The sequence below is a fragment of the Cyprinus carpio genome, chromosome A5 (genome assembly GCF_018340385.1).
Source record: "Cyprinus carpio isolate SPL01 chromosome A5, ASM1834038v1, whole genome shotgun sequence".
NCBI classification, from domain to species: Eukaryota; Metazoa; Chordata; class Actinopteri; order Cypriniformes; family Cyprinidae; genus Cyprinus; species Cyprinus carpio.
The window spans coordinates 21,940,074-21,964,701 of record NC_056576.1 but is presented as its reverse complement, the minus strand read 5'-3'; the positions used below and the strand labels follow the sequence as shown (position 1 = coordinate 21,964,701).

Here is a 24,628-nt window from a genome sequence, read left to right as displayed (position 1 = left end):
CTCCATTGATCTGTAGTGGTGCCACCCATTTGTCATTTTTGACAACATTCTCTTGACTCTATGAATTAACTGATAACTGTCCACTTTTATCACTTTTCCACTGCATGGTACAGCTCGGCTTGGTTTGCATTTTCACGCCAGTTTAGTACCGCTTTAAAGTGGGTGGGATTATAGACATTTTGTTATAGTTGCGCCGCCTCTACTGCTCATCGGCTATCAACAAGAAGAACGTCTGTACTTCCTCAACAGACCACGAAACCCCTATTATTTTGTTGTTTAAAAAGGTGCGCTCGTTCAAAACTGTTGCATTCTTTCAAAAAATGTTGCGTTCTATCTTTGCTGTCTGTGCTGATTTAATCTAGCAATTCTAGTGTCACATGTTGCAACTTCAATGATGCAGGTAGTGACGATTCTCTCCAGCCAATCAGTGATCAGCAGGGTTTACACATCACATTTTGGTAATAGTACAGCTCGCTTGGAACCTCAGCCCAGGTGGTACTGAAAATAGTACCAGGTACCACATACTGTACACAGTGGAAAACCCCCCAAAAGCGAGCCATACTGTACTGTACCATGCAGTGGAAAAGCACCAATTCCAGCATGTTTTTACACGTTACCATGCTGACAAAGAATGTATCACTTAAGTCAGTCTCCTCTATCATCTTGACAGATCGCCCTTTCTGTTGCACTTTTCCTTTAGAAAAACATTGTTTTGCAAAATGATTTTTACCGTTGCACTTCACACAGTGTTTTCTGGAAGCTGGACATTTGCTTAGGCTGATGTTCAGTACCACAAAATGTTTGCAACTATAAATGCTATCCTTCTGTTTCACAGCTCTGGATGTGTGTCGCTTTTCATTGAAGGATACGGCACCAATTGCAGCATCTGCACTTGGACACATGATTTTTGGCATAATTTCACCAAACGTTTTCACATGAAGTTGAGCAAGTTCACTTGCTTGACAAATTTTAATTGCCTCTTGCAAAAGAAAGCTCTGTTTCTCTCAGTAAATGTTGTCTGAGTTTTGCATCATAAATGCCGAAAACCATCTGATCTCTTATCATTGACTCAATGATTAGCTAGTCAAAATTGCATGTCTTCGACTTTAGTATCAGGTCAGTCAGAAAGTTATCAAATGTTTCATGCGGTTGCTGCACACGAGAACGAAACATATCTTTCATAAGTTTCGTTCTTTTTGGGCGAATAATGAGCAGTAAATTTGGTCAGCACATCATCAAGTTTGTTTCTAATTTTGTTCTCATTAAAGATGAAAGCATTATTCACTTCAATGTGTACCAGCAATCGTCAGTAGCAAAGCAACCTTACGTGCTTCTGACTTTGTGTCCGTCCCAATAGCAGCCGTGTATACATGTAGCTCAAATTGCTGCTTGAAACTGCACCAGTTGCTGTCAACATTTCCCGTGAGCTTCAAGGTCTACGGTGGTATTACACTCTCAGAAAAAAAGGTACAAAGCTGTCACTGGGACAGTACCTTTTCAAAAGGTACACTTTTGTACCTTTTGGGTACTAATATGTACACTTAAGGTACTAATATGTTCCTTTAAGTTACCATTATGGACTGTTTAGGTACAAAGGTGTGCCTTTCAAAAAGGTACTTTTTTTCTGAGAGTGCAGAGTATCTTAGTTTGATTTCACTCCTGGTACCATGTTTTGTTCAGTCATTTTAATAAAATAACTCTCAGTGCAGTCTTAACATGTTTTTCTTTATTCATCTTAACATACTAACAAAGGTTAGTTTTTTCTTCTTCTTGATTGCCACGTATCTAACACATAACACTTCTAACACATAACAGTGCCATCTAGTGGCTTTGTAGAGTTACAAGCACAATCACTTGACATCATCACAACTATGTATGAAGATTTAAGACTGAGTACATAGATTTATCATCCATTCTCCAAACTGCTTGTTCTGTGTAGGGTTGTGGGGATTCTGAAGCCTATGAGTAGACTTAAAAACTTAGAATAACAAAAAATCTTATCTACACAGAGATTTATATTCGGTAATGCATCTGTGTATTCTTGATCATTGTTGTCATCTTCTGTAACAGCAGAGACAGAGGGGTTTCTCTCTCTCTCTCAAATTGTAAATTGGGACCATTTTTTGCCATTGTGTCTGAAGGAAAGAAAGTCCCAATTGTCTTGAATTAATGCTATAAGGTTTTGTCTAATATTCAGTCAAGAAAGATCACTCTTCTGCCAGCCAAGAGGCAGATGCAGGGGAAGAGTAAGAGAAGGGAAAGTTGGCAGTTTCGCCCTCAGTAGAAATCTGTAAATTCCCCCTCCCCCACTTGAGACCAAGTGATCATAAGAAATTTGCTGAATTTATTTAATAAACTTAGACATAGCCAAAGCGTGATTCAATTTGCCTAAAGCAAATACATCAGATGTTATTAAAACAAAAACGAATGGAAAGTGCTTGCTTTTTAAAAATGTAATTGAAAGCCTCAAAGGGAGACAACCTCTACAATACAGTTATTCTGTCTAGTAGTTACATAGAAGAGTTTTGCCTTGCACAAATTAATAAAGCATTATAAGAACTGAATGTATAAAACAATAATTTAAAAAAATAAAAGTACAACATGCATGCTGTCTGAAAGTTGAACTTTGGGCCAAGGAGCTGGCTTGTACATACATTCAGCTTCAAAAGAAGTCTGCAAAATATCAGCCTATGGGATTCACTCTCCTCTCACACACAAATCCTTCACCATGATCTATGTCAACGTCATCGGTCATGATGCCACACTCACGATCTTCATCATCCTGAGGCACAACCAGAACATTTCATCTTAGTTTAACAAATGTTCAAAAGCTTTTTCAGCGGTCTAATTTTGGTAATTGTTCAGAAAAATATTTCACAAATATGAAAACAAAAGTTGAAAATGAAAACTAAAAATGACATTTCAATTGCATTACCACTGATGGAACATCAATGTCTCCAGATCCATCTGATGAGGCTCTTGAGACCAAAAATTGCTTTCCATTGGTTCTGGACATCAACCAGACCTGCCCATTTACACACAATCAATTATGTTCACATAAAAAAATACATAAATTAAAAAAGGAAAGTGGATGAATAGCTGCTGCACCTTGTTATGCTCAGTTAAAATGGCCAGACTGGCGTTCCTCTCAGAACAGAAGCTCTGAGCAGTGCTGCAGTCACTGTGGTCACTCCAGAACAAATAAAACACATTGTCTCGGTGAAGCCACATTTCTGAAAGATAACAAACATGAGGATGTATTAAATAAAGAATAGTTTGATAGTTGACAGGAAAAAAAATAGAAATTGGTTTGTATTCGTTTTGTGAGTGTCATCTACAGGAGAGTTTTAGAGCAAAACCACAAGTGACCCAGTTTTCTGGTTTAGCTCAAAAGATGATGCACAACACTGCCAAAATGAAGAACAACATTTAAGACAGAAAGGTAAAACACATTGGAGATAATCTAATAATCAAGTCCGTGTGAATCAGTTTATATCCATTCTTTTTTTTACACCGTTAAGAAAAAAATTTAAATGAACCTTTTTGTCCTTTTATTGGTTGTGTTTCTGTGTTGTGAGTGTCTGTGGAGAAAACATATTCAGAAACGTGAAATTATTTTACTGAAATGTTTCTTTCTAGATTTGTATTTAGTGCCTTAATAAATTTAATATGCTGTGCCATGATACTTACAATTAAGGCCCACAATGACGAGGATGATGGCTGAGATAAGAATGTTCACAGCAAACAGTAAAAACACATACTTTATTTCACGGTGTTCTGTTAAACAGAGATTAATAAGATTTCACTGACTGTAAACTAATTGAAAAGTTTGTTCCAACAATTCCATCGATCCTCTGTTGTCTTACCTGAGACCAGTGTTGTACTGTTAATAGCTCCATGGTGTGCGGTAGGTGGGAAGTGAAGACTTTGATAAAGATCTTCTGTTTTAACAGCATCATTTTTCCGCATCTCCCTCTTCTCTGCGTCTCCCTCACTCTCTTCATATTCATTCGCGGACACAGAAAAATGCTGCTGCAGCTCCATCACACTTACAAGCAGTTTAGTAATTTTCACATGCACATAGTTGTAATAATCATATATCACACCCTCTGAGGCTGAAAAACTAGTTGTGAGGCTGAATGATGTTTGTGGTTTTGTTGACTAATGTTCGAAGCTATTATAGCTTTTCTCTGTGCTACTGGTTTTCTTGTCTCTTTTGCACTTCCTTTTCTGTCCATAGTCAGACCACGCTTCCCCACATCCCTTGATGATGGTGTGCTTGGATATACAAAAAAACAGTGCGGTTTGAGTCTATGACTAGGCAGAAACAGGAAGTAGTGGGAAAAATTAACTTGAAAAGTTAACTATAACTTGATGATCATGATAAAATGAATGTTACACAATCTGCGAAATGTCAAATAAAGCAGAAGCGAAAGCATAAAGCAATCTTTTTTACTTACATCATTGTGCGGAAGAGCTCCGGTTGGTGCAGGAGTTAAGAAATCTTCATTTACAGATGACAGAGCACTGTGGAAGAGAGGGAGGAATGTTCCGTTTGTAGTCAAAAGTATGCAGAGTGCAAATAATGAGGTGAGAAACAGGGATTTCAGTTATCACTACATTTAGCAGACACTTTTATCCAAAGCAACTTGCACTCAGGATATACATTCCCTGGGAATTGAACCCACAACCTTCTGCATTGTTAACACATTGCTCTACCACTGAGTCACAGGAACTCGGTGTCAAAACCACACGTTATTTGTTTCTCAAAAAAAGACAATGTGTCCTAGGGTAAGATTATATGGCAAACCTTTAGAACAAGTAACTGTGATAAGACATTGAGAGGTATGGTTAGAGAGAAGATGAGAAGATTAAAGTAAGGTTGGCGTAATGGATATCAGTAAAGAGACACCATGAATCTCATCCAATTTAAAAAGTATTAACTGAGAGTAGAGTAAACAAGTTAAGATATCTTTCCTTTGGGTTCCAACACATGTGGGGGTGGATGGAAATGAGAAAGTTAATCATTTAGCAAAGCAGAAATTATTAAATATGGAAATAAATATTCCACCAAGTAAAGGAGAAATTAAGGCCAAAATCAGAATAGTTATTCATGGAAAATGGCAAGAACTTTAGACAAGGAGGGAAGGGGAAGGTCAAAGGAAATTTGGTTAATTACAATCATTACCAGACTACATTTTGGGCACATAGTATTAAATTATGAATTTATTCTCTATATAGAATGAACAAACATAAATCTGGGAATATGTAGTATATGTAATCAGCAGAAACTGTTGAGCATGTACTAATATATAGTAGGGCGACTGCTTACGAAAGAGAAAGGGCACAGCTGTTGGAAGAGTTAAGAGAAATCGGGATAGGAAATCTTACACTTTAAACACTGCTGGATAATGGATTGAATCATCATAAAAGTATAATAGATACATTAATGAGATATTTAGGAATAGTAAGTCTGTTTAATGGGATTTAGAGGTTCACAGATTTCGTCAACGTTCCAAACTCCAGCCCTTTAGGGGTCAGGAATGCACCTGTCGTTTGTTTTGCCAGCGTCATAAAACGCCAAAAGAAGAAGAAGAAGCATGCGTGGGACGTCACGTGACGTCCCGGAAGTAAAACAGATTTAGATGATGATGATGTCATGAAAGTTGCGCCAGTTGTCGTTTTGTAAAAAAAATTCATTATTCATTTAGTTTATCTAGAATACATAGAGTATACTGTAAGTCATTTGGCTATCAAGACCATTGTCTTTTGAATGTTCAGTGTAAGTTTTGGTTTTATTTCTGTGCTCTTTTGTTAACTGTTTTTGGCGCTCATATTTCACTGAACAAATGATTTAAAAGCAGTGTATCGTCGCTATACATTAAGACGCGTTCATGAAAATACTTCCGCTTAGGTTTTAAATCTCAGTATTGTGTCAGATCCAGAGTCTTTTGCCTGTCAATGGAAAGTGAAAAACACACCGAGTGGAGTTCGGCTTTAGATGAAGACTTACTTCAGTGAGTACAGAACGGATTGAGGTAGAATTTTAAAGCGCTTCTACTTAAAATGATTCTCGTTCTTGTGACAGGGATCCCGGTTCTGCAGTGATTCCTCCGGACCCTTCCCCGTGGAGCCTGTCAGCCGGGCCCTGGTCCCCTGAGAGCGGCCTCCCAGCAGTATTAAATCAGTATGCTGAAGCGCTGAGTTACAGCACTTATATCCCCAGCTGTGAAACACAGAGCCAAACCGTACAGGTCTTTAGATCCCCCTAATGACACATTTAACAAAAGTGATCATTTAAATGTAGTTTTATGTAGTGGGATTGTTGTCTCCAACCATAGACGGAGGACTGGACAGAGGAAAGATCTACAAACACAAATGAGGACTGGGAATCAGACATGGTAAGATTTCAGCACCTTACTCCAGGTTTTGTGTGTTTGCAGGTGTGTGTGTGTGTGTAGGTGTGTGTGTGTGTGTGTGTGTGTGTGTGTGTGTGTGTGTGTGTTTGTGTGTTCTGGTAATCATCACAGTGTGGGGACCAAAAATCAGTTGCCCATAAGGGAAACCCATTTAAATGAGTAGAGGAACTATTCTGACGGTGCTGGTGAAGTTTTAACATTGGTCCATAACACATTTATCAGTGTGTGTTGGGGGTGCTCAGTTCTACCCCCAAATATTTCTGTCCACACACACACACACGTATTCCAAATATGTTTGGGTACAACTCCCTTCCTAGTCCTCGTGAGGATGGATTTCAGCAGCAAAATGAAAACTGTAAGTGTTAAATTGACACTACACACGGAGAACAAGGAAGAAGATTATTTGCAGGAGATGCCAACTAAGGATCTAAGAACTTGTGCAGAGGATAAAAAGTGAAACACAAGGTAAGCACATATGTATCAAACCAATTAGGTTAAGTTGATCTAAATAGGTAGATTGTTAGCACTAACTAACACTTCTATGTTTTTCCAACTAGCGATCAACTAATCAATACAATTAGGTATGTTTAGGACCTCATTTTAACTGAAATGTCTCATCAGATCTTTAGCCTGACTGACCCCTAATGGAGGAATTCCATTAATCTAGTAGTTGTTAGTCTAGTGTGTGTGTGTGTGTGTGTGTTTAGTTAGCATTCAGTCATTTATAAAAAAATTAATTTAAAAAGAATCATCGCACTTGATTCCGTAGTGTATATTGTGTTTATAGTGTATAGGATATGCAAGCCACAGATTTTGACCAAAGTGATTCACAGAGAAATTAAATACAATTAAAAAAAAAAAAAAAATTAATGGTTAGTAGCTTTGAAAAACAAAATGAGTACACTTATGACTAAAACCATGTTAAAATAGTAGTTAAAATAAACAGGGGTTTGTATGGTGAGATTGTCCAATAGAGTAGTTGGGTTAAAGTCCAAATCAGCAGTTAAATATGAAATAATGTCCTAAGGCTACCTGGGATTTTATGGAGACAGATTTTGATTTTGGCTAAGTTTAGAGGCTAAATGAAAATAGTGACTTGATGCCCTCAAGGCTAGCATTGTGCCAGATATTTAACTAAGCCTTAGTTCTGATTTCTTGTTACATCGATACATTATTATTACAGTATAATTAAAGGGGACATCGGATGCCCATTTTCCACAAATTGGTATGATTTTTTTAGGGTACTCATGAAATGTCAATGGTAGTGTAAACAACACCTGTTTTAAACAACTCTTTTTACAGCCTCTCGTTTCATGTGCATGTCTCTTTAAATGATAATGAGCCACTGCTCACCCCACCCCCTCTTCCGTGGGGCTAGCTATATAGAAACCAGCTGCAAATTGAAATAGCTTGCTGGATGACAAAGTTTTAGACTCAGACAGCCCATAACAAACTGACTGTGTGTTTTCTTTTCAGCTTTTCTGAGCTGGCAGACATGCCAGAAACCGAACTAAATGCAAAAAAAAAAAAAAAAAAAATCATCCAATGTCCCCTTTAATGTTACATTGTAATAAAACTATACAGTGTTGCATTACAGCAACATTGCTATCTGCATATTGAGTTTGCTACTTTGCTTCTGCATGTCTCCCCATTTTCACAGTGTCATTTATTTCACACTTTTTTATCTTTCAGTCACCACTAATCAGCTCCCTTAAGGATTGCATGCATCATGTTGTTTCAAAGACTGACAAAACATTCAAATTAGAAGTGAAGTATATCAATGCAGTGAAAGGTAAGATTGTGTCTGGTGTAATTTGAAATTAGTGTTATATGTGCAGTATAGGCTCCTGGTTGCAGCATATTTTAAATCCGCTACCAACTGTTGATATGTTTTTTTGTGTGTTAATTGGCATCCTTTATCTGCAAGATGTTTTTTTTATTTATTTATTTATTTTACTAATTGATAATGTTTGAACCAATAGGCTTTCCTGTTTTTTTTTATCTTTTTGCTGTATTTTGCAGGACGTGGTCTGTTTGCAAAGGGTTCCATTTGCAAAGGTGATTTTGTTGTTGAATATAGAGGAGATATAATAAGTGATGCAGAATTGCAGAGAAGAAGAAAACGTTACCACACATCCAGTGCTGCATTTATGTTTGAGTTCAAGTGGAGAGGGAAAACGTGGTGGTAAGAAGTCACCTTGCACCAAAGCTATATTTCTTATGTTGTATTATACTAAATGAGGCTCTGATTTGTGGTGGTATGTTGTAATACTTGTATTTATCCTTTTCTTTTGTTTTTATATTTTTAAGTATTGATGCCTCTAGAGAAGATGGATCCTTTGGGCGGATAGTTAATGATGACCACAAACATCCAAACTGTAAGATGAAGAAAATTGATGTGAATGGACAGCCACACCTTTGTTTGTTTGCCCTGAATGACATAAAAGAAGGAGAAGAAATTAGCTATGACTATAGAGGAGAAGATTACCCATGGAGAACACAAGTATGTTGCACAGCACACTGTGTTCAGAATAGCTTGTATCTTTGCAGCCTGTTAGTGGTAGTCAAGTATATAGTGCCATTTTTATATTTCACAAGGAATTTTTTCTTGGTTAATTGTTTCTTTATAATGGACACTCACTATGTCCCCATGACACACTTTTAGTCTTGTTTGAGTACAAACTTGTGTGTTTAATTGACAAAATTTTTATAAAACTATTACAACGTTGTATGTGAAAGCCTGTTTGATTCATGCAGGAACAAACGTTTTAAGATGAAGTTGATTTTTTTTTCTTTTTCTGAAGTCATGCAGCATCTACATAAGCTGTATCTCCTGTGTTTCCCCATTGTCTTTTACAGATGACCAGCACAGCTGCTAATACCAGAGCAGATGGCGACTCTGATCCTTCCCTCCGGTCAAAGACTCAGATGAATGATACTACTGGTCAAAACAATTCTCCTCAACAGGTATGTTCACATTTATCACTTAAGATTTAGAAGCCTACTGTCTCTCATTGTCGTGTATTTTTTTTTTTTTTAAGCGTATTTACGTTTCTTTTTTTTTTTTTTTTTTTTTTTTAACTCTAGTCAACTTAACTTTTACATTTCAAATACCATAATAATATAAAATGTTATACTTATGGTTGTAATTATATAATAATATGATATAATCATTATTATGTTTATAATTGTAAAATAATAATATATTCTTAGTTGATAAATAATTTGGACTACAAAAAAACTATGACCATCACCTTCAACAGTTTTGCTTCACCTTTATTTAAGCCCAAAATTATGTAATCCAATTTGAATTAATGTACCTGAACAATTAATTATCACAATAGTTACCAATTTATGTCTGTAAATTAACTGATCAATTAATTAATTGACATTCCTAATCATTATCTTTTAGATGAAAGACGAAGATCTTCAAGATTCGGATGAACTCTTTGATTCTACACCAGAGAGTTCAGACTATTACTTTACAGATACCACTTCCGAAAGTGACTGTGACGGTGATGCTTATCTTCTACCAAACCAGACAAAACTTCAGCTTCTCTATGATGAACTGGAGGTTGATGAATCTGGCTCACTGAGTTCCCTTGACTGTGACACAACACCTCCAGATAAAATGCATAGTCTTGCATCTGAAGCATCCGAAACAGAAGAACCATGTTCAAGTCAGAACGCAATAGATGGCGTAGTTGTTAGTGCATACCAAAAAAGAGGTGTTAACAGAGTCTACAACAAGAGGCTTTACTTATATTGCTGTAAGCCTTATGCTAAGATGGCAAGGCATCTAGAAAGTTCACATGCATATGAATCTGATGTGGCTAAAGCGCTAAGCTTTCAAAATAGTTCCAAGGAGAGAAAAAAACAGCTAGATTATATTCGCAACAGAGGAAACTATGCTCACAATGCTGCTGTTATGCAATCAGGAAAGGGGGAACTAGTGCCATTTAAACGACCAGCAAAAGAAGCGCAGCGAAAAGATTTCATGCATTGTGCATACTGTCAAGGACTTTTTACAAGAAAGGTCCTGTGGCGACATATGCGTACTTGTAGACTTCAACCTCAATCAGTACCCCTCAAACCAGGAAAAAACCGTGTTCAGTCCATGTGTATATACACGGGGCCTGTGCCTTCAAACATGACTAAACAACTATGGGAAGTAATTAGTGTCATGCATCCTGACCCAATCACAGATATTATAAAAAATGACAAAGTAATTATTGATATGGTGCGAGAGAAGATGCGAGAATTGGGAAGGTTGGTTCACAGTGCTAGGAGAGTCACCTCCTTAAAAACAATGGAAGATTGTGTAAATTCAAAGAAGTACATGGAGACTGTCAAAGCTGTCAAGTATACCTGTGGGTATGAATCTGACAAGTTCGTGATTCCATCACTTGCAAAGAAACTTGGGAGTTCCCTGGTTAAAGTAAATGACAAACAGCTTGTGAAGAATGCCAGTGAGTTTCAAGTCGTCCATCAGGAGAAGTGGAACGAGATGATCTTAGCTACAGCATGGAGGAATATCAGGGAAGCAAAGTGGAATGTGCCCACACTCATGCCCTTTACTGAAGATGTCCAAAAAATGCATACATATCTCAGTCAAGTACAAGATGAGTGGTACAAATCACTGTCTGAAAGTTCCTTTACTAAAGCCTGGGTGGAGCTGGCCAAGGTTTGTCTAGCCCAGATTATTCTCTTTAACCGGAAAAGGGGAGGAGAGGTGGCAAGTATGCCTTTGTCTGCGTTTTTATCAAGAGACACTTCTGATCTGCATGAGGATGTGGACTGGGCACTCTCCAAAGTAGAAAAAAAACTCTGCAGACACTTCTCAAGGATTATCATCAGGGGAAAGCATGGTCGACCAATTCCAGTTCTTCTGACTCCAAAAATGCTGTGTGCCTTAGAACTCCTTGTTAAGAAGAGAGAGCCTTGTGGGGTTCTAAAAGACAATGCGTATATGTTTGCGAGACCAGAAGCCATGACACATTTCCGAGGGTCAGACTGCCTCCGTGGCTTTGCAAAGGCATGTGGTGCAAAGTGTCCCAAGTCTCTGACATCTACCAGACTGCGAAAGCATGCTGCAATCCTTTCAACAGTGCTGAATATGACAGACACAGAGATGGACCAGCTGGCAAACTTTCTTGGACACAAATTAAAAATCCATCATGAGTTGTGTCGACTCCCTGAGAAGACAATGGCTCTCGAACAAGGAAGATTAGCTGAGTTCCATGGCAAGAACTTGGATGAAATTGTGATAGATCCTGATGGTGAGTTATTTTAGATTTTTTTGTATGTTTGTGTGCTTGTTCTGTGTTTAGCATATATTCCTGTTTGTTAGATCACATTGTTAAGCTGTACTTTGTTTGGCCTCCACAGAAAAAGTCCTGGAAAGTGATGAAGACAGGAGCATACAGGAGGGACACTGTGCATCTACTGTTTATGGTTTGTATTACTGTCAAAACTCTACAGTTTTCAGTTCTTTGTTCAGTCTTTGTTCATAGTTTTCAATCATGCAGAGACATGAGACGTGACTGCAAATAAATTACTCCAACGTCATGTGCAGGGACAGAAAAATTATCACGGCGTGTTGACTGTTCATAGAATGTGCATTTGGACTTACTGAATAGGACTTGAAAGCTTCAGTGATGTAAACAAATTATTCATGGTGTATATTTTTTAATTTATCATTACTTTTATCACTGTGTTCTGTTATTCCAGGACAGTCCTACTTTGTGTTGTGTTTTTCAGGTTAAACACTACCTGAGCAGGCTACACAGTTAAAAGTTAACTTCATGAGCACTTGATTCTTTGTGGCAGCATTTTGTTGTACTATAATAATCAGCAATATTAATCAATATAACGTAAAAGATTCCCCATTCATTAGCTGAATAATATGTGGTTCAGTTATACTTGCAATGATAAACAGAAATGTACACTTAATGGTTTATTGCATGTTTATGCACTAATTATAGTTTAAAACCATTAGTACTGCAAATAAGTTGTGTATTGTCTGACTTATTTTGTACATGTAAAGTACATCTTTCTGAAAATGTGAAATTATGATAATGTTTGATAATTAATGATAATGTTCCATAGAACCAAAAGCTGAGGAGACACTTCCTCCTCCTGAGAGGAATAAAATGCCACCACCCAAAAGACTAAAACCACCATCACCAGACGAAAAGATTCCTTCAGGAGCCAGTGCTGTGAGGACTTCTTTGAAAGGTGAACTCTCTACACACTTTTTATGTCAGTAATGATTATGTCTGCTGCTTTTTGGGGATGTACTGCCAGTGTACAAATTAAACTAGACATTACTAAAAGTTGCAGTAGCAGGAATAGCCCATTCCAGGAATATTACCAATTTCCAAGCAAAGCATCCAACTAGTTAAGCATGCATGCCTCAGACCAGGGCCTGATGTAGAAACATTGCATAGTCACAAAATGATGTTTATTTAACAAAGGAGCATGTTTAGATAATCTACCCACTTAGCATGAGAGGAGACCTATTATATATAGCCAGGTCACCTCTGTCCCTACGGCAGTTTTCCAGTATCCCTCCACCACCCCAACTCCTCACTCTTGAATATTTCTGTCCCAACCTGAGATATGGGGGAGTACTCTTAGGTTCGAGGCAGCACACCAAACTGAAATGGCCATTGAAATATGCATTCAGAAAAATAAATGTGGAGTAAATATGTGCTCCCTCTCCGATAACATTTGTAGGGACGATTCTTAATTTGTGGGCAATCTGGTCATAATCTTTCATTTTATCCCCTGCATGTCAAGTCCACGGTACCATACTATATAAATAAACGTGCCTTCCCTTGTCTGACAAGCACAAACTGTTTTAAAATTGAATGTGAAGACAGATAAAGCCTGTGATATTTCTACTAAATAATCAGGTTAGTTATGCTATAACAATGCTATCTATTATTTTGGCAAGTAAAAAGTTACATTGTAGTGGTTCTCAGTTGCAGTCCTTGTGTACCACTGCTCAGCAAATTTTTTTATGTATCACTTCAGACGTTTGTTCTATTCACAAGATATTCCGCCATGATTCTAGTTCGAACGGAGTGTACTGTATATGATCCATTGAAAGAGCATTAAAGTGTGCGAGACGTGAATTTAAATTGTATTTATTTACAGAGGTATATTATGTCACACTTCACACTTTCATCTGTGTGTGAAGACGTTGCGCAGTGCAAATCAGTGAATGAATGTTCTGAAGTGAAGTAAACTTTAACAGATTTCCCCTGCTCACTTCTAATGTGCTGGTTATCAGGTGAGACATGCAAAATATGCAAAGCAGTGGCACGTGAGGACTGGAATTGAGAACCAGCATTTTTATACAACTAAAAGATGCAAAGTAAGGGATTAAAAGTGAATAACAGGAAGAAAAACAGGAAGAAAATAAACATGAAAATAGAGACAGTGAGGATTTGGGAGAAGAAACAAGATTCCATATCCAGTGGAATACCTCATGAAGTAGTTACATTTGTGGAAATTCGAGTGACCAGTCTGCAAAACGGAACATAAAGCCTAATTTTTATACATGTGGTCCTAGATCACTAAATGCTGATTTTGTTCAAGAGTACAATGCTCAGAAACCCATCTGTAGTTGTTAAGGTTACTTGGTTGTTGCTAGAATCTACTAAATGGGACTAGTAGTTTTAGCTGTTTTAATAATTGAATCATCAACAATAACTAACCCCTGGAGCAGTTTATTGAGGGAATGGATGCATAGTAATAACTTACATTACTCATACTGTAGAAGCAGCTCAACTTCAAGTAGCTTTACTGTCGTTTGAAACAATTACCAAAGCTATGTCTTATATAATTCTTTGTTTGTACTATATAGTATGTAACTTGATAAATTAATGTTATTAATCAAAAATTATTTTAAATACTGTTGTTTCTTCCTGAAAGTTTAGTATGAAAATATTTTCATAAATGTGTAAAAGGTGTATGGCCTACTTATAACCAAGAAATTGATCTAATTATCTTTTCCTATTTCATAATGATCATTTCAGTCCAAGTGACAGTGTAACTCTGTTTATAGGTAGAGTGCAAAAAACTTTACTTGTATTATAGATTCTTGGATTGGGATTGCAGCACTTTATTTATCCTACAAATTTTTCTCTCTTACTGCTTTAAGATAAAACTACCCGGAGGAAAAATCCCTGGCAGCAGACTGAGGTGCAGGCGGTGGAAAGGCACTTGATGAGATTCATCACATCTTTTACTGTACCAGCAAAGAGTGACTGTGAGAAGTGTTTAAAGGCTGAACCAGAAGCTCTGAAGTACCGTGACTGGAAGAACGTGAAATTCTTCATATATAACCGCATTACAGCCTATAAAAAGAGTTTGAAGTGCAAATAATATGAAGATTACCAACTCTCTGGTATGGCAGTTTTTCTTTACATTAGCCTTTTTCTCTCTTTCATTCACTTTTGAGGTAGGTGAAGTTGTGCCAGAAATACCTACGCTGTTTCCAAAGAGGTCAAAACTCCAGCAAAACTTGTAGAACATTAAACAACTTTATTGATAGAGCAGTGCTTTTCATCAGAGACTTAAAACATACTGCAAAAAAATATTTCAAATTGTGTATGTGAGGCAAAACAAAAATAATTATTTATTTATTTAGCAATAATTTACATCCACACATATTGGCCAGTGGGACACCTATTTTGTCACGGCTGAAAAAGAAGCAATGGGAGTGTACAACAGAGGACATGGGTGACAAATATGGTGTCACCATATTAAACAAGATTGCTGTATGTTTTATGATGACGGATGAAGGTCATAAGCTGAAATGCACCAGTCTAACAATAGCAAAACTTGTCAAACAATTTTAGAGTCTTGACCTCTAGTTTTTGTTTACATTCTGTCTTTTTAATATAAAAATAATTTCCTTGCAGGGTTTATTTGAATTCAGTTGTTTGTAAAGTTGGACCCATTAAAAGTTACATTCAGAAAATTAAATGATTTGATGTATCAAGGTTCATTTAGTAGTTATTAGTAGATTTTTATTAGAGATGCACAATATAATTGGAACAATATCGGAATCAACCGATAAAGACTTAATGTATACATTGGCATTGGCCTGATATTATAAATTATGCAGATATGCCTTGCTGATGAGACGAATAACTCACATGTTCTCAGTGTGGTCATTCTTGAAGCGCTCTTTTGCCTGAATGGTGATTAGATTCACTGTTTTGGATCACTGCATTTAATCTGAGAATGGAAGTACAGGATGATGCGTCCGGTGAGCAACAGAGCCTCCCGTGGGTTTTAATGCCAGTCCGTTAAGGCGTTCTATGTTCTTAGGGGGCGCTGTTGGCCTACTTGTAATCAAATTTTAAGTAAAATGCACAAACAACATTAAGATACTTGTGTTTCTGATCATTAAGATTGTGTTTCTCATTAAAAAAAGTAGTGATTGATGTCATAAAATCACGAGTATGCTTTGATTCAAAGGTCAGAAGCTATAGCTTACATGAATAAAAAAATAAAATATCGGTGATTCAGATATCAGCAAAAATCCAATATTGTGCATCCCTATTTATTATCATGGTAAGACGTATCGGGGAAGCTAGTAGCTGATGGTTGGCTGTGAATATACACTTAAATCATTGCAATTAAAAAAAAAAAAAAAAAGTTTTAAGGTTTGGTTTTATATCCAGGCAGAAATTCACTACAAATTCAATCCTTCATATGTGAATAGAGAACTTTTTTCACTGCTTTATCTGTACACTTCAATAACACTGCTATTCCTATGAAACCTAGGAACATCAATCAATCAATCATTCCAAAAAATCTGCATGTTGTGACGATGACCACATACACAACAGCAGGTGTTCTATGCAGGAGTGAGTCTTTGCATCACTAGTACCATTTGCAGGACTCATTACATTTCAACAACTACATATGAACAACTAATCTTAGCTATATTTCAGAATTTGAACAGATGTTTTATACTACTACTGTATCTTTTAATTCTACTTCATTGTTGACATCATTTTAAGTGTAAATTGACAAATGCAATCTGTTTTACTTGGTATAAATGCTTTTGTCATTAGTAATATAAATGTTGCAAGGTCCCCACAAATCAAATGGGAAAGTGTGTGTATTATGCAAATGATATGCACATTAGGTCCCTATCAGGTATGATATCTCAATTTTTTTCTCAAGTCCCCATTTAGCATGGTCAAGTCATTACTTCATCAGTTCTGATGTCATGTATAGGCTAACAAAGCAATGGTTATTATCCTTTTTTTTCAGACCTCTAAAACCTTCAGAGAGAGTGGTTCCCATAGGTGATGATCATAAAGTTGGTTCCCATACAACAGGGAAACCTGTGTGTGTGTGTGTGTGTGTGTGTGTGTGTGTGTGTATGTTTGTTTGTTTGTTTGTGTCTGTGTCAAAGCTACACAAGTGAGCCGCACATTTGTGAAAATATCCTCACAAATATGGTCAAACATGATGAACAGTTACTTGTGAGGACATTTGAAGTTGTCTTTGAAATGCTCATAAATTGGGCAAAACGTGAAATATGTTACGGGTTTGTGTGACAGTGTAACCAGTATTTGTTTGTATGTGTATGACTTCAGCCTTGCGCTGCTGGACAGAACAACCTTGTTATTGTTCTTTCTCGAGATTTGTAGCAAAAATATTAAACTTGTTTTTTAAAGTAGTATTTTAAAAAAAAAAAAATGGTTGTTTTACTATTTGCATGTGTGGTGTTTATAATATGTAGCAGATGTTTTGGTAAATGTGAATTTGTGTACAGTGGGGTTAAAAATGTCTGTGACCACTTGTGAAAATGCTTCTATTTTGTATTTTTCTTATTGTATTTGAATACAGATCTTTTCATTACATAATATTAATACAGCAAACATTAATATATTTGCATGAATTGACTATTCCAAAGAGCATGCGGTTTCACTGGAAACAAGAACATCTATTTGTACAATGGAGTTTAAATAAACAATGCCACAAATTTGGTCATTTAATCAGTAATTTATTTAAGTAAATATTTCTTCTTTTTTTATGCCACAACTTTTTATGCCCTAAAACTGTATAATAATTTTAAGATTTTCTGAATAGTCTCAGACCTTCAGACCCTTATGTATATATTTCTTTCTCTCTTTCTGTTTCTTTAGCGTGCTTTAGAAGACTGCATTATTGAGCTGAGTGAGCAGTATGAGGCTCTTATGAAACAGCATGCAGCGGAGCAGGAGGAGCACAACCTCCGTGTCTGCAGTCTGGAAAAGACCAAAGATGACAGAAATCACCAGTACCAGGTTCAATATCACAGCTGTACATAAAATATGTCACTATATACAGTCTGTAGAGGTTCTGACACATGGTTATTTGAATAGCAGTGCTTTTATCCTTTGCACAAAGTATTACCATTCCCTAATAAGTTCAGTGTATTAGTCTGGTTTTACCTGGTATTATCTCATTTTCATTTTTGAAATGCAGTGTTTTTTTATTATTATTTGTATAGGGTTTTATTGAAAAAATTGAGTCTTTGCAAGTTAAATTGGAGCTAAATAGCAGCAAGAGTACACGGAAAAACTTCATGGTAAAACGGCAAGAGCTTACTGCAGAGAAAGAGCGAATGGAAGAGGAGAAAACAAGGTAAACTATTATTAAATATTTATCAAATCTAGCTGTCTGCTTGGGGCAGACTACATCACCATTCAATGGTTTTGAAAAGAAGTCTTTCATTCTCACCAAGATTGCATTCATTTGATCAAAATACTATAAAACAGTAATAGTATTATTACAGTGTAACTGTTTTCTATTTTAATATATTTTAAGAATTTTATTTATTTCTGTGATGGCAAAGCTGAATGTTAGCATTACGTCTCTAGTGGTGTGTCTCTCATGATCCTTCAGAAATCATTTTAATATGCAGATTTGGTGCTCATGAAACATTTCTTAATCATTGTTGAAAGCATTTGTGCTACTTAATATTATATTGTTGAAACTGATACATTTATTCCAGGATTATTTGATGAATATAAACTTCAAAAGAACAGCATTTTTTAAAAATAACTTTTTGTAACATTATAAATGTATTTTGGTCACTATTGATAGGTCACTGAATTTAAATAAGATTTGTGTATGTTTTAGACTGGCACAGGAGCTGGAGGACACAGAAAAGAAACTCAAGATGCTGATTGAAGAACAGAGTCAAGAGAAGTAAAAAATTCTAAACATAACAGAAGAAATACCTACAATGTCCTTGTATCTGTGTTTATCTGTTTTTGTGCTTGTGTATGTGACAGGCTGTCCTGGGAGCAGGAAATAGCTGACTTGAGGGTGGAAATGGAGACACTCTGCAGACAGGCAGAGCAAGCCAGTCAGACCGTTCTTCAAGATGAGGTAAATGCTGCACTTTCACAGCAAACATCTTCTAGAGATCTCACAGACAGTGTAATGAATCGTGTATATTACTGTCTGACTGTGTATTTGTGTATGTGCCTGTGTGAGCAGATAGCTGCATTAGAGATGCAGAAAGAGCTTATGCTTTCTCAAGTGGAGGACTGGATTGCAGATGCTGAAAAATATCTGAATTTTCTCAGGTACTGTGTGTGAATTAATGTCTGTAGAGAGGTATGCATGTGCAATAGGTTTGAATGAATAAAGGTGATATGATTCCTTTTGGATTTGTGCTCATTCTGGACAGATTAAATCCTTCCCAGAATCTCCCGCACCAGCGGCAGAAGTGGGAGCAGAATATAGCGATGGTCCGCAGCAGTCTGGTGGGACTAAAGGTGAGGGGAGGAGCTAATAAATGTGGATTACAGGTGAAGGGAGATAGCAGCTTTTTTCACTCTGTCTTTCTTTCCCAGAATAAGTTTAATGAAAACCGTCAACTCCTGCAGAGAGGTGAACAGTTGGATGGTTTGCCTTCAGTCCCGCTCCCGTTACTTCCACCAGTGCCTACAGTGAGTGTCAGTTTATTCATATATGGCCTAGGGTTGGAGGTACACTACTGTTCAAATCCTTTTTTGTTTTTGAAAGAAGTCTCTGATTTTCACCAAGCATTTATTTAATCAAAAATAGTTTAAAACAGTAATTTTGTAAAATATTATTACAGTTGTAAATAACTGTTTTCTAATTGAAAATAATTTTAATGTGATTTACACATTTGATGGCAAAGCTGAATTTTCAGAAATCCTTCAGAAATCTTTCTAATGACCGTTTAGAAAATGCAGAAGTTTACTGCATTGTAAAACAAATTATATATAGATATTTTTGTGGAAATTTTTTTCAGGAATCCTTGAAAAATGAACAGCTTTTGTGAACAGCATTTATCTGAAATGGAAACATTTGTAACATTATTTTAAATGTGTTTACTGTCACTTTTGTTCAAATTGATGTGTCCTTGCTGAACAGATGTATTAATTTTTCGGGGGGGAAAGAATTTACTTAACCTACACTTTTGAACAATACTGTATGACGGTGTATACAATGCTATTGTAAAATTGAGAATCTGGTAATGAGTTTTAAAGTGGTTGTTTTGCAATGGTTTGAAACATGGCCTATCTAGACATATTCACGTTTTGTGAATATGTGACTCTAGTGATATAATAAGGTCTTTCATTTTATAATTATTTTGCATTGTTCAAGTTTAGACGAATGTTAGTAATGTATATTTTATGTGTCATTTATTTTCGATCTTCCGGTTGGAGATGATAATGAGTCCACTTCAGAATCCGACATCCCCTCCTGTTTTCAATAGTGGTCCGTCGACTTCCACAACTTCTCCTCCCATAGTTCCTCCTCAACTCCACTCCTCGATCACACCACCCCAAAGAGCCACACCACCACTTTCTGCTCCATCTCCTCAAAACACACCATACCTCCCCATCACTATAGGTCCACAGTCCGCACACATCCCGAACATTTATGTTCCCTTGACAACTCACTCACCTGCCCCTCAAATACCCATGCAAACCATCTGCCTGCCTCAAACTTCATCCCATGGACCTGTCACGCCAGCCCCACAGACACATGCAGGTGTTCCAGGTGTCTCCCATGTACCTTCAGCTGCCTCTGCAGGCACCTTTGTTGTATTACCAAATAATCACGGAGCCAGTTTTCAACCCCAAGCTGCAGTGCACCTTCCCCAAACATTCATGCCATCCACGGCTACACGTAACTCCTCCCCCCAGCCCCTCCCCTCCAATCCTACGCCAGCAGGAAAACTGGACAAGCTGCTGGAGAGACTGGGCTCACATTTCCCACAATGCACAAGGTACTGAGCTCACAGAGTTATTTGATACGCTTGTTTCCTTTCTAGTACATTTTTAGGAGCCAGTATAATTTTAGTAGTTTTTTTTTTGTCTTCCTTAGACACCGTTTGTTGATTGCTTTTTGAAATTGATCTCTCTGTTTCTGTCTGCATTAGAGATCAGTTGACACGTGTTCTACAGCAAATTAAGAGTGAGCGCGGTACTATGGCTGGCATGTCGATTGATGATCTTACTCAGCAGGTTGCACAGAGACTTGCGCACAACCAAAAACCAGTGAGACCAAACACTTCTTATCTCACTCCTCAGCATTGTGTTTTTATTGTTGCTTTCGTTCTGTGCATTGGTCATATCATATTTTTAACTTTATCACTGTTGTAGCCACCAGGCCCTATAGCACCTCCATCTGGAGCAAGAGCCTTTCCTGTTTCGGTTGGTCCGATTCAGCGTCCTGTAGCCCAGCCGCCGCATCCCATGCTGCATCATTTCCGTCCCCCAGTTGCTCAGGTCTTCCACACAAGACCCCCACAGGTAGCATTCATCTTTAAACACCTTTTCTTAAATCACATTTAACAAAATCCTCTGAACTATAGGGGAGTGTGGGAGCTTTGCCACTTTTTTACTGAATTTGTCCTCTTGGTAAGGAGGAATGACACAGAGGTAAAACTAATATGCCTAACTCAGGATGTATAATATTAGCTGAAATAAGACAAAAAAAAAAAAAATGTGACCCTGGTCCACAAAACCTTAAGTTGCTGGGGTATATTTGTAGCAATAGCCAACAATACATTGTATGGGTCAAAATTATCGATTTTTCTTTTATGCCAAATATCATTAGGTTATTAATTAAAGTTCAAGTTCCATTAAACAGGGTTCCCACGGGTCCTTGAAATCCTTGAAAGTTTGTGAATCTGAAAAAAAAATTTCAAGGCCCTGAAAAGTTTTTGAAAATAAACATACATAGATACAGGATACATAAAGTCCTTGAATTTATTTTGTGTAAGAAGTTTTCTGGAAAAAAAATCCATATTATTCCCTCTGGTTCGCTAATATGTTATTTCGACAACACTTTGTGGCCTATACATACTAGCTTGCTGGATTTACATTAGTTATGCGCATTTACGCGTTACGTTAAGTGTTACTTTGTGTTGTAAGTTGCCATGACGTTCACGCACGCACAAAACTACTACGATGGTACCTCAACATTTCACAGACACACCGTGAAATTAATGTTCAATTGCTTTGCTTGTTAAGATAATGTAAACCCATGAGGCAAGAAAAACTTAAAAGCATATTCATATATCTTAAAACTTCTGGTTACATGAGCCTAAGTTCTTTTCAATAAAATCCATGCAAAATAGGTTTGCCGACTGTTCCGTATAATACAGAATTTTCCCGTATTTAAGGCATCAGAGAAGCATTCCGTATGAAGGCCATACGAAACGCAGTTTGTTCCGTATTTGTAGGCATATGCCGTATGACCATCTAGACCATACAAATAACAAATTAATCATTCTTTTTGGACAAATCATTGTTTGAATTGCGAACGTAGCCACTCAAGGAAGGCTTTAAGACCTTGCAGAATCCCCTTCACCATCCGCACTTTGATTTCGCCAAATCAGTTTGGGTGAATGCAAAGAACATGATTATTGATCATAAGCACAACATCCAGCTAGGCAATAAAACATGCAATCTACCTGAGGAAAGACGTCTTTAAGATAATGTTGTTAAATAGAGAAACAAAATTACACATTTTTAAAATTGTAACTTCTAGCATATTCCTAAACCTGGACCTCATTAATATTGAAGAACAAATTCAAGCACCAAAATGAGCCCACACACTCAAGTTCATTTTCATGAATTCATAGGCTACATGGTTGCAATAACATTTTAGTTAAAAAAAAAAAAACGCTTTATTCATTATTCAAGTTTTATAGATGTTCAGTTGTTATACTTTCAAATTTAATGCCATATTATATTTAATTTCACAGTATATTCACCTCCTAAATTACTACACCACTTGTGCAGTCACAATTCCTTAGTGGTAAAATTTATTCAGGCCTATCTATTTATTTAGAATAATTGTACATGGGTTAAGCAAAACAAATGTGATTTCTTTCTGAGAAACGTTTATACACATAATTGACTGTAGACACGGAAATGACACTCTATGTGCACTGTAAAAAAAAAAAAAAAAAAATCTGTAAAAGCTGTGGTTGCCAGAATTTTACTGTAAAAAATATGTTAGCAACATTTTAGGTTTTACGGTTTTAACTTAAATTTACAGTTAAATAATTCTAATAATAAATTATATAATGTTAATATATCAACCTATTGAAGTACTGAAATCTGTTTTTCACCTTTGTAATACATTGATAACCACCAAATGCAGGTGGTGATGAGAAAGTCACAAGAAATATAGAAGTGCACAGTGTCATTCACACAAACACTAAACACCATCATGGTAACACACATGATACTAAAATAATAATATAATCATTCATTTAACAACATTAGCTGTAACACACAATACCCTAATCTACAAAACTGATAAGAGAAAACTAATAAGCATAATTATAAAAAAAAAAAAAAAAACAATAAAATGTAAAATGTAACAGGGAATTCTGGGAATGTCAATTTACAGTTACTTACTGTAAATTATACAATATTTTTCCACATCCAAAAAATTGTATACTACCGTAAAATTATATGTAATTTCAGATTGTGTATAAATAATCTGAAAAGCTGAATAAATACGCTTTATTTATTCATCTGTTCAAAATTGACACTTAAAACTTGTTTTGTGGTCCAGGGTCACAAATAAGTAAACAAATTACCCCACATTAGAGTATATTAAATCTTTGGGGAATATTGAAACATAAATACAAAATTAGCATAAATATTATTGCTGTTTTATAATCGCATTTCAAAAAAATATTTTTTTTACAGGAAGACCAGTATTCAGATTATTTGAATGTATTTGAATACTTCTAAATATTTTGGCCATGCATTTTTTTTTTTTAAACCAAATAAACATACTTTTTTATCTGTCTCTCTTAGTCCTCTACCCGGAAATTTTGTTTGATGTGTCAGAATCCTGTGGATGCTGGAAGCCAGTACAACACCAACTGCTCCCATACCATTCACAAAGAAGTGAGTGTGTAACATTTATAAAAAAACATTTAAGGCACATTATTTGCCTTGTCTGTGCGTTCTAATAATGGTTATTTTCTCTTTTTCTTTAGTGTGTTAGCGTTTGGCTCAAGACCAGCAAGAATAACTCCTGTCCTTTCTGCCCATCCAAATGAGGTCTAACTTCAGGAGAGAACACACACTCATAGCGTCAATACATGCAAAAACATTAAATGGAATGATCATATAAATAGTTATCAGGACACTTGTGAATTAGGATTTTGGAATTATATGGTAACTCTGGTTAATGTAAAAAAATATATTGTTCCATTCCTGGTCAGAGTTAATTATTATTATAAGGACAATATGTTGTTATACTAATTGATATTACTTTACAGATCAGCGGAAATCGTCACAATATGAATTGTACTTTATTCAGTATTCAGTGTTATTCCAAATATTTTCAGACATGCCCTGAAGTATAATCCTCACTATGTTTGCTTTTATAAACGTCATGTAGCATACATACAAATTCCAAAAAAAAAAAAAAAAAAGGTTTCTTTTAAAACTTTTCCAAGTGATACACAACTGTACCTAACTGGAAAATGTTGCAATTATATTCATTATATCTGTATTTAATTAAATTAAGGATCAACGAAGGCCTTTATGTGGAGAGCTTTATACATTAAAGAGGAGAAATAAATTGTCTTTGTTTTGTAATCATTGATAGTCACTCTTTTTATAAGATTTAAAATAAATGAAAATGTTGTTAAATAAGAAAACTGTATTGTT

At 36.2% G+C, this 24,628-nt stretch overlaps 2 protein-coding genes across 9 annotated transcripts; one reads left to right on the top strand and one right to left on the bottom strand.

Annotated features, from left to right (window-relative positions):
- Positions 1-1,704: 1,704 nt before the first annotated feature.
- On the bottom strand, positions 1,705-6,151 carry LOC109073814. 3 transcript variants are annotated; one of them, XM_042756485.1, is made up of 8 exons: positions 6,014-6,151; positions 4,461-4,527; positions 3,867-4,278; positions 3,691-3,777; positions 3,540-3,581; positions 3,109-3,233; positions 2,936-3,025; positions 1,705-2,782 (listed from the first exon to the last, which is right to left on the bottom strand). In XM_042756485.1, exons 3-8 carry the CDS (start codon positions 4,042-4,044, stop codon positions 2,684-2,686), a joined length of 621 nt encoding a protein of 206 aa, XP_042612419.1. In that variant the 5' UTR covers positions 4,045-4,278; positions 4,461-4,527; positions 6,014-6,151; the 3' UTR covers positions 1,705-2,683. The 3 variants fall into 3 exon arrangements, with proteins under 3 accessions (XP_042612419.1, XP_042612420.1, XP_042612421.1); XM_042756486.1 differs by having other exon boundaries at positions 3,691-3,720; XM_042756487.1 differs by having other exon boundaries at positions 3,867-3,998.
- On the top strand, positions 5,613-24,425 carry LOC109073813 (RING finger protein 214-like). Of its 6 annotated transcripts, XM_042756481.1 has the most exons (15): positions 5,632-6,017; positions 6,089-6,254; positions 6,342-6,401; positions 17,600-17,740; positions 17,947-18,080; positions 18,579-18,647; positions 18,734-18,830; positions 18,942-19,030; positions 19,135-19,222; positions 19,301-19,396; positions 20,138-20,709; positions 20,863-20,980; positions 21,086-21,235; positions 23,765-23,857; positions 23,950-24,425. In XM_042756481.1, the coding sequence occupies exons 1-15, from the start codon at positions 5,962-5,964 to the stop codon at positions 24,010-24,012; spliced, it is 1,992 nt and encodes a 663-aa protein (XP_042612415.1). In that variant the 5' UTR covers positions 5,632-5,961; the 3' UTR covers positions 24,013-24,425. The 6 variants fall into 6 exon arrangements, with proteins under 6 accessions (XP_042612411.1, XP_042612412.1, XP_042612415.1 ...); XM_042756483.1 differs by lacking the exons at positions 5,632-6,017; positions 6,089-6,254; positions 6,342-6,401 and adding an exon at positions 14,813-16,753; XM_042756477.1 differs by lacking the exons at positions 17,600-17,740; positions 17,947-18,080; positions 18,579-18,647; ... (7 more) ...; positions 23,765-23,857; positions 23,950-24,425 and adding exons at positions 8,112-8,211; positions 8,442-8,604; positions 8,730-8,922; ... (3 more) ...; positions 12,528-12,656; positions 14,590-16,226 and having other exon boundaries at positions 5,613-5,782; positions 5,940-6,017.
- The last annotated feature ends 203 nt before the right edge of the window (positions 24,426-24,628 follow it).

Bases quoted from the DNA above. Each gene is read 5' to 3' on its own strand.
- LOC109073814 (XM_042756485.1), bottom strand. From the start codon at position 4,044: ATGGAGCTGCAGCAGCATTTTTCTGTGTCCGCGAATGAATATGAAGAG. The intron at 3,582-3,690 runs GTAAGTATCATG...TTTTCTCCACAG, and splicing joins CGTCATTGTGGGCCTTAATT to ACACTCACAACACAGAAACA. The intron at 3,026-3,108 runs GTGCAGCAGCTA...GTAAATGGGCAG, and splicing joins TTTTAACTGAGCATAACAAG to GTCTGGTTGATGTCCAGAAC.
- LOC109073813 (XM_042756477.1), top strand. From the start codon at position 5,962: ATGGAAAGTGAAAAACACACCGAGTGGAGTTCGGCTTTAGATGAAGAC. The intron at 8,923-9,278 runs GTATGTTGCACA...TGTCTTTTACAG, and splicing joins ATTACCCATGGAGAACACAA to ATGACCAGCACAGCTGCTAA. The intron at 11,699-11,807 runs GTGAGTTATTTT...TGGCCTCCACAG, and splicing joins AATTGTGATAGATCCTGATG to AAAAAGTCCTGGAAAGTGAT.